The 15151-nt window shown below is 47.5% G+C and overlaps 1 protein-coding gene across 2 annotated transcripts in view; it reads right to left on the bottom strand.

Moving 5' to 3' along the window:
• Nucleotides 1-15151, bottom strand: part of ABCA4 (ATP binding cassette subfamily A member 4) — a 136895-nt gene that overhangs the window by 105985 nt on the left and 15759 nt on the right. For both annotated transcript variants that reach the window (XM_060142471.1, XM_060142472.1), the window contains exons 5-6: nucleotides 12995-13122; nucleotides 8275-8472 (exon numbers count right to left, since the gene is read on the bottom strand). In XM_060142471.1, coding sequence (XP_059998454.1) covers nucleotides 8275-8472; nucleotides 12995-13122 — 326 coding nt within the window. The remainder of the gene's footprint in view (nucleotides 1-8274; nucleotides 8473-12994; nucleotides 13123-15151) is intronic.

Genomic DNA, 15151 nt, shown 5'->3' with positions numbered 1-15151 from the left:
TACAATTTCTCAGCAATCATTGCAAATACTTAGGAATGTTTGTAAAGGGAGAAAACCTGAACTATAAAACAGCTTTTTTAATTTAAAATTTCATGAATATTAAATTTAACCAGAAAGTTGAATAATATTACGTTTCTTAAACATTCAATTTAATGTTTATTAATTTTAATTCTAAAGCTTTTTCTTTGTATTTCAGAGCCATAATTTTTAATTTTCAATTCTTAAACATTTTTGTAGGCCTCTGCAAACCCTTTTTCCGTTAGATACTATGCCTATCATTTTAGGGCCTAATAGATAAGACAGCCAACCTCCCCTATTCCACCCCATCCTCACCCTACCCCTACTGGCCATAGTCAGCTCATGTGAAATCACCTCACCCTCTCCAGAAAGCCTTCTTTCCCCCACCGTCATGCTCTTCCTGCCCTCCTTCTCCATGGGGTAGATGCCCCTCCTAGCTGCTCCTATAATCTTCAGTGCATTTATTTATCACTTTTATATTCGTTTGCTATTATTTTTTAAGATATTTGTCTTTCTACTACACTGTAAACTCATTAAGCATAAGAATATGCTTTATTTTGTTTTTGTATCTTCAGGGTATGGTACACAGTAAATGCTCCATAAATATGTGTTGTATTAATTAATGAGAAAATAAATATACTCTAGTGGAAAAGAGGCGGAGTCTATTGTGATTTTACATTTCATGAGAGATGTTTTTACAAGGTATGATGGTGACTTACCGGAAGGGGGTGGTCAGTTCCACCTGGGGACGGGGAAGGTGACACTTGGCTAATGTTTGAAAGAAGAGAAGGTGATGATCATGAGGATGAGGGCAGTAATTATGGACAGAACGGGAGGACCAGGAATTCCAGGTGAAGGGAGGAATGTAAGGAGAGATGGCAAGAGAGACTGGAAAGACAGCCAGACCAGAACAAAACCAGAAATTTGGGGAAGAGGGAACAGGAGGAACAACTGCTTGAGATGCATTTGTGTGTCTGGTTACCATTTTCTTTTTCAGTCTTGTTAATAATTTAATAATATTCATTATACAAATATTTACTGAGTTCCAGCTGAGTGCCAGGTACCATAGCTGCAATGCCTTTCCTAGCTCTTTCCAGTGGAGATGGTAAATAATGAAGGTCTTATACTCACACTTTCATTTTAGATACCAACTACATCTCAGAACAGTGCCCGTCCCCCCAGGGGACACTTCATACGTATCTGGTCACCAATTGTCTGACTGATGTTGCCATAAATTATAAAATAAATTTCCCAGGGCTCCCTCTTCTGTTATCTATTCAAATTCACATGGACTGTTCCTGCCAAAAGAACCGGAAGGGACTATAAATTTATTTGAATGGAAATGTGAAACCATTTCTGGAAAAAAGGTCACAGACCAAAATGGCAAATATCATCACTCACACACACGCGCGCGCGCACGCGCACACACACACACACACACACACACACACACACACACACACACACACACACACCACTGCTTCCTATGCCAAATAAGTTCTCTTAATTTCCCAAACAACAGGTAACCCTTCCATGTCACGACTGGCCTCAGCACTGCCAACCCAAGTTCAAGGTCTGATTAGACCTTGTAAGGAAGGAAGGTTGGATATACAAATAGGGCTCTTGAAAAGGTATGTCTCTATCATCTCCCATCGGCTTTGGTTGATTTGAGGGGTCCCTGGGCCTTGATCCGGTACTTAAGAAATGGATACAAGGTCCTAGCCAGTAGCCAAGAAGATTCTGGCTACATGAGGTGGTCTCTGGGTTCCCAAGGGACAAGATACATGTCTGTCCTTTGGGACTGTGTAATATTTTTTCTGAAGGCAGAATAAGGCATATTAGCTACTAAAAAAGTCTTATTTGAGCAATTCTTGCTGATGCTTTGGATCCAATGGGTTAATCAAACAGATGTCACTCTGCCAGCACACAGAAGGAATGTTTTATGAGTTGAAATTTTTGTTTTACTTTCTCTGATTCAAAGAAGGCCATCTGGAAAACAGTATTGATTTCTAAGTTGAGGATCTATCTAACACAAGGGTAAATAGGTAGCCTTGGGTTAAAAGTGTCTTTATAGGGATAATGCGGCCTCTGGGAGCTGGTGGAAGGCTCTGGAGTAAGGGATGAGCTGCTGCCTTTGAAGCACCCAGACAGAGGTGAAGAACAGATGAAACGGTGGGCAGACAGTGAGGGGCCCACTGTGTTTAATTGTGGGCCGCTACAGGAAATCCAGATTTATCCGGTAGGGAAGTTGTTGCTAGGCAACTGGAGGAATGTAGATTTGAAGCATGTTTGCTGCAACCTGACAGTTGTGAAGCATCAGATGAAAAGAGAGGAAGCCAGCTTCAGTGGTGAGGGGGCAACCAGGAGGGGACACCCTGAGTACCAGGAAGTGCGTCATGAGTGGAGAATTCAGACTAAATCACTCAGAGCAGGGGGGAAATGCCAAACTGTCTCTACCGGGAGAGGTCACAGAGACATGCCGTTTCCCAGGACTGGAGGGGGCAGAGAGTCTGAACGAGAGGGTGGGCTCTTGAACAGACAAGTTATGGGACTTTTTTTGGCTCAACAGAAACTGGGCCTTTTTCTCTCTGAGGTGACTTCAGTCTTGGTATTTCTGGTCGATGAAAGCAAAATTGGTTTTGGAATCTATGGGAAGTCAAAAGACGACCCCATGAGATAGACCTCTTACTAGTCTGAGGGTCGGAGGAAGGAGAATGTCCCACGTAAGTGTTTGAGGAGGATGCTTCTGGGAGTGGAGCAATGGGGGCGGGGCACAGTGGAGCCTTCCACAAAGCAGCTGCATTCTAGTTTTTGTAAGAGTAAAAATGCTTTCTGTTTCAAAGCACTTTTCCAACTCTTCTCTAATGTGAATTTCACCACTGGATCCCATGAGATACATGGAATAGGTTTTGCTATCTCAGTTTTACAGATGGAGCGGCTGAGTTCCTTTTAAATGACAGCAAGAAAGGAGCCAGTGCAGATCCAGGACCCAGTCCCTGACCACCAGGAGATCTCTGTGGGCCCCAGTTGGCTGCCCACCCTCTGGTCCTCTCACTACTGGGTCCTGTGCTCAGGGGAGAAGCTGATTACTTCATAAGGAGAGTTAAGGAAGAATCTGTGGCTATATTGAGAGCCTTTAGGAAAGGACATATATTAATGGTAAGTAGGAAAGAAATTTTAACGCAAAAGCTCTTAACTTGGGGTCTGACTTCAGAGGCTCCAAGAGCCCCACCCTCTGTGTGTCTGTGTGAACTTACATTTCTCTAGGGAAAACGTTTAGAGCTGTTGTCAGGTTCTCAAAGGCAGTTCTAATCCATAAAAAGATTAAGAACTACTGTTCTGGAGAGATAAGAAATGTCAGAGGCCAAAATCCTTCTTTAAACCAGTTTACCTTGGAGAAAACCGGATGCCTCACATGTTGGTGCTCAATCTACAGCTACTGAGTAAAGGCCAGAACCCCAGGACCCATTATCCTAGAAGCAGTCTTTGTAGGGGCCTGTTTGTGTTCCAAGCGACTTTAGTTTTGACCTCTCAGTCTTATTTTCTTTTTAAATTCATAAAACAGCATCTGATCTGGCATGAAAATAAGCCCTAGCCTATTCATGCCTGGAGTCTAAAAGAAACCGAGGCAGGCCAATGGCAGTCAAGCCCATGGGCCTAATATATATTTAATGTACATTAATGCTCCTCTCTTCTATTTCCTTTTTATTTCTTCCTTATCAAAATCAGTTCACCAAAATTTTGAAATTTAATAGACACATAATTTTGTAGATGTAGGAAGAACAAATACTAATGCTGTAAATTAACTATACTTGCTGTGGCTTAATAAGTTTCAAAAAACAAAAAAATCCTATCTGCTGACTTGGTTTTGCTTTCGCTCAGCAGCCCTGCTGCACCTCCCTCCACACTGCTGGCACTGGATACCACTCCTTTCTCCTCTTCCCTCCCTAAACCCCCCACACAGAAGTGGGAGAAAGTTGACAGTCCAAAGATTCAGAAATCGGAAGGGACAGAGATCATGAAATTAAGTCATTAATGGGACCTCATGGTAAAACCCTGGAGACACGGGGCCTTTCCAGAGAATTTTGACGCAGCAATATCACCTGAAAACTGAAACGCATAGTTGAAATTTAACAAACTGCAACGAATGATCCAAGAGAGCAGAAACCATGGCCAGCTCGCACTGGGCAGGGGCACTCCACCCACATTTATTCCCAATGATTCAGGAATTTAGGGAGCAGAGCCAAGAACAAAGCAGGACATTGAAAAGAGCATGTAGCAAGCACCCCCAAGACCGGCCTTTCTCCTGCGGAACTCAATGTTCAGCCACCCCACAGTCACAAAGACACGGGGAAAATGAAGTCAGCAAAGGAAAAACCTTGACTGAGTAGGAGTTGAGGGAAAGGAAAGAAAGCTGAATCATGTCACACTGGAAGCAACTGCAAAGGGGAAAACCATGGGCCAAAATGCCGGGGAGGCCAAGTTTCCTCTATCAACATCCATTGAGAAGGGGGAAGGGAGGGAACGCAGATTTCCCAGCAATGTGGCAGGTCTTGGCACCTCCTCAGTTCCCCGCCGAACTTCCACAAATAAACATGCAGAGCCGAAGGGACAGATTCGCTTCTCAGCAAGATTTCAAAGCTGTGCACCAGAGTCGGAGAGAAAACAGGAAGGATCGCAGAGGGAGGAGGGGGAGGAGGGGGAGGAGGGGGAGAAGGGGGAGGAGGGGGAGAAGGGGGAGGAGGGGGAGGGCCACGCACGCCTTGGGCCAAATCAGATGGGAAATGGCCCAACCCCTCACCCGAAACTGACACACCATTTTTTATGAGGTGTGAAACGTTTCAGGTAGTGTTGGCAGCCACAGTACCTTGGACCCAGGTCTGAGCTGTGGGGTTTCAAGCTGGGGGCGTGAAGCCCAAAAAGGTCACAGGTGAAGACAAGCTCTTTCAAACTGTCTCAACCCAGATGAAACCAAGAGGGGCTAAACCTCCGCGGAGAACATCCAGCCAGCTGGCTGCTGTTTTCGTCCCAGCCCACCTAGGTCACTGGCCATCCCGTGTGTGTGCGTGTGCGTGTGCGTGTGCGTGTGCGTGTGCAGGCACGCAGGCGCGAGGACACATATGGGGATGGGTGGGGTGGAGTAAGGCGAGGGTACTGCATTCGGATTATTTGAGGATGACAACACTCACTTCTGATCTCCAAGGGGCCGAGGAAAAACACAGCTGGCCCCAGTTGGTGCTGAGTCCCCAACACCCCTCTGAGTCTCTTGGCTCCACGGTCTGGTTTGGAGGTTACACTTCCACCCACATGCCCAGGTCCTGACACGACAGAGGCAGGAGCCGTGTGGTGGTTTGCTGAGATGGCCCCTCTCTATTTGTTAGTGAGCACCAACTTGGCATTTACTAAAACCTTATTTATACGCTGGTGTACGTGTGCGTGAGAAACAGCCCAGGAGAACGGAAGGCACAGCATTCCCAGCGCTGGACCTAAGCATGGCTGCTCGCCAACCAGCTGCAACAACAGACTCGTCCCAGAGAGGCCCCTGCCCCTGCCTCCCGCCTGGCCCATGCCCCTCTGAGAAGGTCGGGGAGGCTCTGTCCTGAGCCTTTCTGTGTCTGCCTCAGGGCTATTTTACTAAAAACACAATAGGATGGGTACAGGAGGAAAAATCCCATCTTACTGCCTGCAATTCCTTTTAGGTTTCCTTCTTAGTAATTAAAAACAAATGTTTAGCCACTCAGTACATTTGTCAGCTGGAAAAGCACATTTCAAGGGCACCACATAGGGTGTTTGTCCTCTTTGCTTGGGGCCGATGTGTCCTGTCTCGGTTAGGTCTTCCCACACAGAGACAAGCAGGAACAAAAAGATGGTAGGTAGGGGCAACACTATCTCCTGGGTAAGCCTGTCTCCTGCCAGAACTTGCTCCTCTTGGCAGTCTCTGGGGTCACTCACCGGCTTCATTAAGAGGACGGCAGGGAGGATGCATCTGCATAGCATCCTGGTCTTAGGGGTGATCAAATCAAAGTACTTAGAAGCCTTAGGCGCGTTTGGGTACTACTATTATTATTGGGCTTGGTCTACAGAAATTGAGACTGTAAATCAAACTCCTATGTTGTAGGTCAGTGATTCTCAACCGTGGCTGGACATTAGAATGATCTGGGAAGCTTTTAAAAATGCTAAAGGCAACTAATCAGAATCTATGGGATGAAGGTGGGGGGGCACTTGTAATTTTTAAAAGCTCCCCAGGTGACTCGGTATGCAACCAGGCCTGGGTACCACTGCTCTAGGGGCCAAATATCCTAAGCCTTAGTGCTGTGACATGGCCTGTTTGTCTGTCTCAGGGTAACTGGGAATTTAGTGAGGGCATGAAAGCCATGTTTGGGCCCTTGGCCTCAGCACAGTGCCTGGCCCAATTCAGGTTTGAGTGCATGGACACGGGCGAGTACCTAGGGTCCATCTTGGGTTGGTGAGGGTGACTGGCCAAAATTCTCCTCTGGTTTCTGAACTCTAACACTTGCCAGAGCCGTATGTAAGAGCAGCAGGAAAGACAGTCTAGTCTTTCCTATCTGATAAATAAACATCGTGAAGCCAGTAGCCTGAGTTATGAGTTCAGACCCTAATGAAAAGTTTTGCCCAGGTTCCCCCTTTCTCCTGCTATTATCCAGGCTGTCCTCACGCCCCAAAGGTACATGTACTATACCAGTGGCCAAAGTGCTGCAAAAACAGATGCATGACGCTGCCGGTTTTCTAGTGACCAGAGGATTGCACTATCCCAGGCACCCAGGGAAGCTCCCACAGCTCTGTAAACGCAGGCACTGGGCTCCCACTGTGCTGGGGGTGTTCAGCAGCTCAGAATAAGGATTTTTATCACCTACTCACTCTCCTGTCTGATTCTGAAAACAAGCTAAGAAGTGTGTCTAAAATCGGGTTCCTCATGGAACTTCGGACAGAGAAGTTTGAACTGCATGGCTTTTTAATCTCCCTACAGAGACCTTCTCTGGGGCCCTTGGCTCTCAGGGCTGGTGGCATCCATAGATCTGACCCCTCTAACCCCATTCTGGAGGCCCCCTGATGAGCTGGGGAAATTATGGAGTAACATTCCAAGGAAAAGTCACACTGAAAGGGATGAAGTGTGAACCCTGCCAGAAACTGTGGGGTCCTGTTTTATTTTGTTTTGTTTTTAAAAGCCTTCACCTTGCTTTTGAAGACAAGGCTAGAGCAAGTTTTCTGGGACTTGAGAGAGCAAATGTAAAAAGACAAAACAAATTCCTCTGCCATGTTCTCAGTGATTGACACTCTCCGAAACATAGTTCCAGAAATTAAAACGTAGGCAAAAGAGAAAACACAATTCAATGCTAGAAAATTCTAATTCTAACTTTGAGTGTTTCTTAAAGCGTGGCCTACGATGACCTCCATCAGAATCACCTAAGGATACAGGGCAGATTCTGGCCCAGCCCAGGTCTCCCGAATCAGTCTCTGGGGGTGGGAATGCGGAACGTGCATCTTTTACCGGCTTCCTTGATGATTTTCCTACACTCTGAAGTACGAGAGCCAATGCTCGATGCCTCCTTTATATAATTCCCTCTCATCTTACCCTTCTAGCAAAAGAGAAGATATAACTGGATCCCAAGAAGTCTGTCTGGGATGCAGTTCTGAACACAGCGTTGAGCTAGATCAGGCTTTCCAAATTTCTGGAAAATTTCTATGACATTTTCTCTTGGGTTTTTTTTTGTTGTTTTTTTAATCCAGAAACAGTAAACTTTGGGGTCAAGAGCGGACCCAGAGAAGGGAAAGTGAAGCTCTCATTTACTGAAATTTATTAAATGCTTTGCATATATTTTTAATGTATCTTTTCTACCACTCTATAAAGTATTATATTTGTTTTGTAGATGAGTGATGGGGCCAGGAAAGGTTAACAATTTTTCCACGATCACCTAGCTCCTCCTTTCCACACTGCCAGAGGTGGTGAAGAGGGCTTATCCCACATTTGGGGGGACCCAGACCTGCCACAGCACATATCTAATGGTGATCCTAATGGTGACTCCTAGCTGTCTGGGCCACGGCTCTGGAAATACTATCAGTTGATTCCCGGGTCTTTGGAGCCTGTCTTGTCTTGTCTTGAACAAGGAATGTCTGGAACACCAGGTTCGTGCCTTCCCTGACTGTCAATTTGTGAGTCCCCGATGGCCTGCCACCAGGACCTTCTGCCTCCAGGAGTTACCCCCCAAGGGGCGGGCAGCTGGATACCTCCCTTACCACATGGAAGAGCTTGAAGAAGTCCACGTTGGCGTACAGGGTGTCCTCCATCCATTGTAGGGTGCCCTGGGAGAGGGAGCACAACGCATCACGCACTGTCTGCGCCGCACGGCGCTGGGGGAAGATTAGGAAGCGCTCCAGGAGGGCCTCACTGCAGGCGATGTCCTTCAGCACTAGGTCTGGGACTCCATGAGCAAACTGCAGAAAGGAAAGGCAACACTGGAAACCTCCCTGTAGTAGAGGAAGACTGGCCCGCGCAAAGATGTCCATGTCCTAACCCACAGAACCTGTGAATACGTTATGTGGCACGGCAAGGGGGATTAAGCTTGCAGATGAAATTGAAGTTGCTAATCAGCTGACTTTAAAATAAGGAGATTATTTTGGATTATCTGGGTGAGCCTAATGTAATAACAAGGGTCCTTTAAATGTGGAAGAGGGAAGCAGAAGAAACAATGTCTGCCTTGAAGATGAAGGGAGGCCACCAGCCGAGGAAAGTGGACAGTCTCTAGAAGCTAGAAAAGGCAAGAAAATGAATTTTCCTCTACTTCCCTCAGTAAGGAGCATAGCACTGCTGGCTCCTTGACTTTTAGAGTCTGACCTCTAGAACCATAAAATAATAAATTTGTATTGTTTTAAGCCACTAAGTTGTGGTAACTTGTTATAGCAGCCATAGAAAACGCATATGTTCCCAGGCCTCATTTTAGCAGAGAGACTTTACAGTTTAAGCCATCCCTTCTTAGCCCATGATGCTAAGGTACCATCAGGACCTACTTCCCGAAGCTGAGGTGGGGGACTGACTAGAATGCATTTGGAGTGATGGTGAATGACCACCCCTGCCTTCCTGTCTCACCAGATTTAACAAATAAAAATACTGCATGCCCAGTTAAATTTGAATTTCAGATAAACAGTGAACAATTTTTGGTACAAGTATGTCCCAAACAGAGTCCAGATGGGACATCCTCATGCTGAAAAACTGTTTGTTGTTTATCTAAAATTCAAATTTAACCAGGCCCCTGTATTTTCTCTGACGACGCTAACCCCTGGAGCTCCCACATCCGAAAGCTGCTGTGGAGCACAGTCCCCGTAATGGCCTCCAGAGGCCACGGAGGCCTCAACCCTGGCCAGGACCCTTGTCCACCCAGCAAAGTAACTGGCCTCCTGGAGTCCTGGACTCCCAGTAGTGGACAAAACCCTAAATACCATAAATAGAACAGCTTCATGAACTTCCCTGGCCTCCACAGCCCCATGCCTTCTACACAATCCTCTGGGCTGGAGAATGGAGCAGGTGGGTCTCTGTTACCCCCTGTATGGAAACTGTCCAGGCCACACAAATGAAGCCCAGGTCACAGCTGGTGCTGAGTGGGTGCGGACTCCGTGAATCTCAGGGGCCTGTAACTGGGTGCATGTTCCAACAGAGCCTTCCTGTTTTGTCCATACCTTACTTCCTCATCTCCAGGCAAAACCTCACCCCAACTCTATTCCCAGAGTCTAAAACATTTTGAGGTGGAGGGAATTATTGAGCTCATTGGAGTCCAAACCTCTAATATTCCAGAGGAGGGAAGTGATGGAAAAGGGGTTAGGTGACTTGAGAAGGTGACACAACAGGCGAGGGAGAAAGCTGGGACACCATGAAAATGTAACTCATGCATTCAATGCTCATTCACTGCGTTCCCATTGTGCAGGGACTAGGAGAGTTACTGGGGATACAGCGAGAATAAGATGAATATTCTGCCCTCCCCAAAACTAGCCAGGCTAGTTTCCAGGCTAGCTGGAAATGCAGGCATTTAAACAGTAGGAGGTGCTAGGCTGAACGTCGTGAAACCAGAGCACAGAAGAGGGAATGTTGAGAATTGCCAGTAAAAGTAGCTGGTATTTATTGTTTATTATGTGCCATGCACTATTCTAATTGCTTCACGGATATTAATTCTTTTAACCCCCACAGCCACCGTATATGGTAGGTACTTTTATTATCTCCATTTTAGCAATGAGGAAACAGATTGCTTATTAACTTGCAGTGAACCTTGTGACCTTGCTGAGATTTGAACACACAGCTTGTGCTTAACCATTACCCATTAGCTCTTTGTCAATTAGGGAGGCAGGGGGCAGGACAAAGAAGGGAGGGTTTATGAACTGTTTCACTGAGGAGGCAACACTTGAGCTGGGCCTGGAAGAATGTTCAGGAGGTTCCAGGGCTGGGGGTGAGAGGTGTGATGAGGGATGGACCAGAGAACCGTATTACTTTAATTGCCTAATCACTCCCTCGATGGGGAGAGAACGAGTGATGCTATTCCCTTTGGAGCTGTGCTCAGACACTAGGCAGAGGGATATCCAGTCCTAATGGTAAAGAACAAAATTCCATGTACAATGAGGATGATCGGTTGAAGAGCTGCAAGCCCCATGTCGCTGTTTAAATTTAAAATAATTAAAATTAAATAACATTTAAAAATTCAGTTCCTCAGCTGCACTAGCCCCGTCTCAAGTGCCCACGAGCCACATGTGGCTAGTGGCTACCCTATAGACAGCACAGAGAGAGCACTACTGTCATGGAGGAAAATTCCCATGGACAGTTCTGTCAAGGAGACCGAGACAGAGATCAGGAGGAAGGCACACAAGGCAGTCGGGCTAAGAAGCAGGGTGGGCACGGAGGCATGGAGGGAGCTGGGTCCACATGACCGGCCTCCGGAGTGCAGGAGCTGGGCTCCTTCCTAAGCTCTGAGTTCTGCTGATCAGGGAAGCATCAGCTAATCAGAAACTGCAACACTAAATAAAGGCACACCCCAGTGGCCCAGGCCCTGTCTTCTCCCCACATGAAAGGCCTCAGCCCTAATGCCAGCAGCACAGCAACTAGAAACCCAAATGTCACGTAGGTGAGGAACTGGAAAGAAATTTCCCCTAAATTCCTGCCCTTATCTCCATCTCCCTTTTATTACCAACTGGAAGTCATCACAGGCATTTCTAGGACTTGAGTTTTATGAGCTGAAGAGAAAGCAAAGGGGAAAGTGAGCAAGTGATGCTGCCCACCCCCCGCCCCTGGATTGGGATGGGAGGGGAGCCAAGCAGGGCCGGGCAGCCAGGCCTGACCCCAAGGGCCGCCCCAGGAGCACACTGTGGCCAAACCTGGGCACTGAGGGTGCCGGGTTCCAAGGGACCTGACACTCTGCCTCAGGGCTGAACCTCAGCTCCCCTTGTCTAGTTTCAGTGAAAACCTCAGGGTCTGAGAAGCCAGAAAAGCAGGTATGGGCCTCTCTATTGTTGTGCTGGGAACCAGCTTGAAAACCCCCTTCAAAGGAGCCAACCTCAGCCAGGCAGGTGGGTCCCCTCCCTTCTCTGGGCTCAGACGGCACCCTGTGCAGACCTTTGCCTCAGGACTGACACAGGCCCTGAAATTCTCTATTTATGTCTCCGTCTCCCCTGGAGTCTAGAGGAGGTGCGGTCCTGGCCAGGAGAGCCAGGCGGGGCGTCTGTGCTAAGGCCCCTGCTTATCATGCGTTCTCACCGTGTTCATCACACTAGGAATCCACACCCCCAGGATGCTGGGCCATGAGCCCATGAGGCCCCAAACTAGAGCAGTGGTTCTCATCCCTGAGCCATCAGAACCACCTGGAGAGCTTGTTAAAGCAGAGACCGCTGGTCCGTCTGCGATGGGGCCTGAGAATTCACTCCCAGTCCTTGCTGAGGCTATTGGTCTTGGACCCTGAGAACCACTGAACGAGCACGGGACTAGGAACGAGAAGACCTGATTCCGCACCAGCTCGGACAATTCTAGCTCTACAGCTGTGCACAAGTCAGTCGGTCTCCAGGCACGTCAGTTTCCCCATCTGTTTGACCCATCTCGGGATTAATGTGAGTAGCGCAGGCGCTAACAGATGTGAAAGTCATATGTTAGTGGGAAAAACACTCTGAATAAATACAGGAGATTATGAAAACAGACAAAATAGATTTGGGGGGGACAGAGGGAGTTCGCCTGGCACTGGCAAGAAACGGTCCAGGAAATCAGAGGTCTGCTCTACTTGCGGCTGTTATCAGGCTCTGTGACCTCAAAGGCCACCTCAGCACACTCAGACCCTGGCTTTGCCTTTTTCTTGGCTGGAACTCTCCTCTCACAGGCATTTGCATGGTGCCTTCTCTTCAGTTAGATCTGCTCAAATAGCACCCCCTCAGGAAGGTCTTCCCTGTCCATTGAATTTAAAGCTGCCCCCAGTCCCTCCCTAACTCTGACCCTGCTAGACCTTCCTCACAGCCCCTTTCACAATCTGGAAACGCACGCAAGTGCCCTTGGCTTACTTGATTAGTGCCTGTCGCCCCTACTGGAATAGGAGCTCCCAGAGTCAGGGATTTCCTCGTACTGTTCCCACTGTATTCTGGTACCTAAAACATCTCTAGGTGTTTGGTGAATACATGAGTAAACCTCAGTTTCCTCAACTATAAAAGGAGTTTGAGCCACATGGTCTCTAAGGTTCCTTCCAGTAATAAAACTCTGAGATGTTTTAAGGGCTGCCAGGATTTGTGCCACTCCAGAGTCCTGCGATGGGAATGCTCATCACCACAAGTGACCCCCAGGTATTCTCCCGAGTGTGCGGCACGAATCTGAATGATTCTGAATGTGAAAGCCAGAAGGAAAAAAGAAACTCAAGGTCTCCTTTGCCTTTCTCAGGCTCAGGCTCAGGCTCAGTGCCCACCCTTCCCCTCCAGGGACCACTGACCAATGACATCCACCTACCTGCTCTGGACGGACTTGGGAGTTGACCAGAAGGTAGACAACTGAGTCAGACAGGCCAATGCTCTTTATGAGAAACAGTGACAGTGTTTCCTCATCTTTTAGGACATCCCGTATTCGTATTCCTCTTCCTGCGTACGAATGAAAAAAAGAACAGGGTGTCGGAGGGGAGATGGGTCAAAAAAAGGAAAACATCTAGAATCGATTTCTAACTTGACTATCAGAGGAGGGCCCTGTTCTGGGCTCCCTGGGAGCGCCTAAGAGTCAGGGCCCCTGCCAGCGGCAGTCACAGCATTAACTGCTGGAGCAGACGAGCCAAATTTAGTGAGAAGGCACACAGGGTGGAAAAAATTAGGTCGGGGTGGTGGTCATCGGATGCTTTGTGGAGTTGGCCTTGGACAATGGGGTGGGGTGAGGAGCAGTTTTGTCCCTCTGGAAATATTTGGCAATGTCTGGAGACATTTTTGGTTGTTACAACTGGGAAAGTATTGATACTAGTGGGTAGGGGCCAGGGATGCCACCAAACGTCCCACAAGGCACAGGACAACCCCGTTTCTCTGATAAAACAAAGAACTATCTGGTTCAAAAGGTCAATAGCGCTAAGGCTGAGAAAGCCTAGTCTAGAATAGGAGGAGAATTAGTGCCATTGTCATGGGGTAGAGAACCCTTCTTGGTGTTTCTGTCAGCTCAGCTGTGGCTCTAAGCTCAGGGTATGGACATGTACTAAGAGAGATCAGGCTGTCTGGGGCAAGAAAATCTTCAAGTGGGGAAAGGGGGATTGGCCTGTTGCCTGGGCTTGCAGTTTCATGCCCTGATCAGCCCAGTCACATTCTTTCAGCTCCACTCAAAACCTACTGGAAGCAGAATTTTCTTTATAAGGAGGCATAAAGGACTTCTAACAGTTGAGGTGACCTTGGGGCAAGTGACTGAACCTCTCTGTCTGCACTTTCCACACCTACCTCTTAGGATCGTTGTGGGGTGACTTGGGATAAGGAGTGCAAAGTGCTTATTAGCTCCCAGCTCAAAAAAAATGCTTGACCTGATTGCATTAGTATTATTCTTACCCCTCCCAGGGGAGGCACACCCACCTTCTCTGCTTGCTTCCAGGGCCAACACTCACTCTGAAGCTGGCCCACTGCTACAGTTCATGAGGCACGAGCCAGAGAAGAGGGGGACGGGCCCAGATATTTATGAAATCATTTCAACATTAAGGGAAAGCATTTGGGTTGCATGAAAACAGTTATCTCTACATCACAACTTCTCCGGGAGCCTGGTTGACTGCTTATGTCTTAGTTCTTCTTTAACTAACTTTAATCATCAAATGCCCCTGTTCCTTCCAGGCTCTAACACCACAGTGCTCTTCCTCCCCAAATTCTCCCCAGGCCGCCAAGAGGCCTAGCTCCCCAAGTGCTTGACAGTCACCCTTTATGTTCAGGTTGTGACTTTCTTTGTACATGCCTTGTCCAGATTGATGTCGCTGCTAATTTCCTCTTGAAAGGGGATGGGCCAGCCACAGGCCTGCCCGTGCAGCTGGGGCAGGGGAACCAGCCCCGAGGTTCCACCACACAGCAGCCTCTCTCACCACGAGGGATGTCCCTTAAGAGTTGTACTGCCAGGTAGCTCAGTATCACTACCTTTTGCTTAGGAAAAGCCCAAAGCCTTTAGGGGAACCTGACTATAATATATAATAGTCCCTTTTATCTTCAGAGGATATATTCTGTGCCCCCACCACAGTGGTTACAGATAGTACCAGACCCTATATATACTATGTTTTTTCTTATACATACGTACCTATGATGAAGTTTAATTTATAAATTAGGCACAGTAAAAGAATATCCAAATTGCCAGCATCACTGGTCTTGCACTTTGGGGCCGTTATTAAATAAAATAAGAGTTATTCTTACACAAGCACTGTGATACTGCGATAGTCGATCTGATAAGCTAAGCTAGACAGCTAGTAAGTGACTAACAAGTGGGATACCTGGGCAGAGGAATGGTTTCCATCCCGGGTAGGTTAGCCCGAGATTTCATCATGCTACTCAGAACGGCACAAAATTTAAAACTTATGAGTTGTTCACTTCTGGAATTTTCCATTTAATATTTTTGGACTGTGGTTGACCACAGATAACTGAAACCATGGATTGGGGGCATTCCCCCAAG

Source organism: Lagenorhynchus albirostris, chromosome 2 (assembly GCF_949774975.1).
Source record: "Lagenorhynchus albirostris chromosome 2, mLagAlb1.1, whole genome shotgun sequence".
Classification (NCBI taxonomy): Eukaryota; Metazoa; Chordata; class Mammalia; order Artiodactyla; family Delphinidae; genus Lagenorhynchus; species Lagenorhynchus albirostris.
This window is presented reverse-complemented; position numbering and strand designations above follow the sequence as displayed.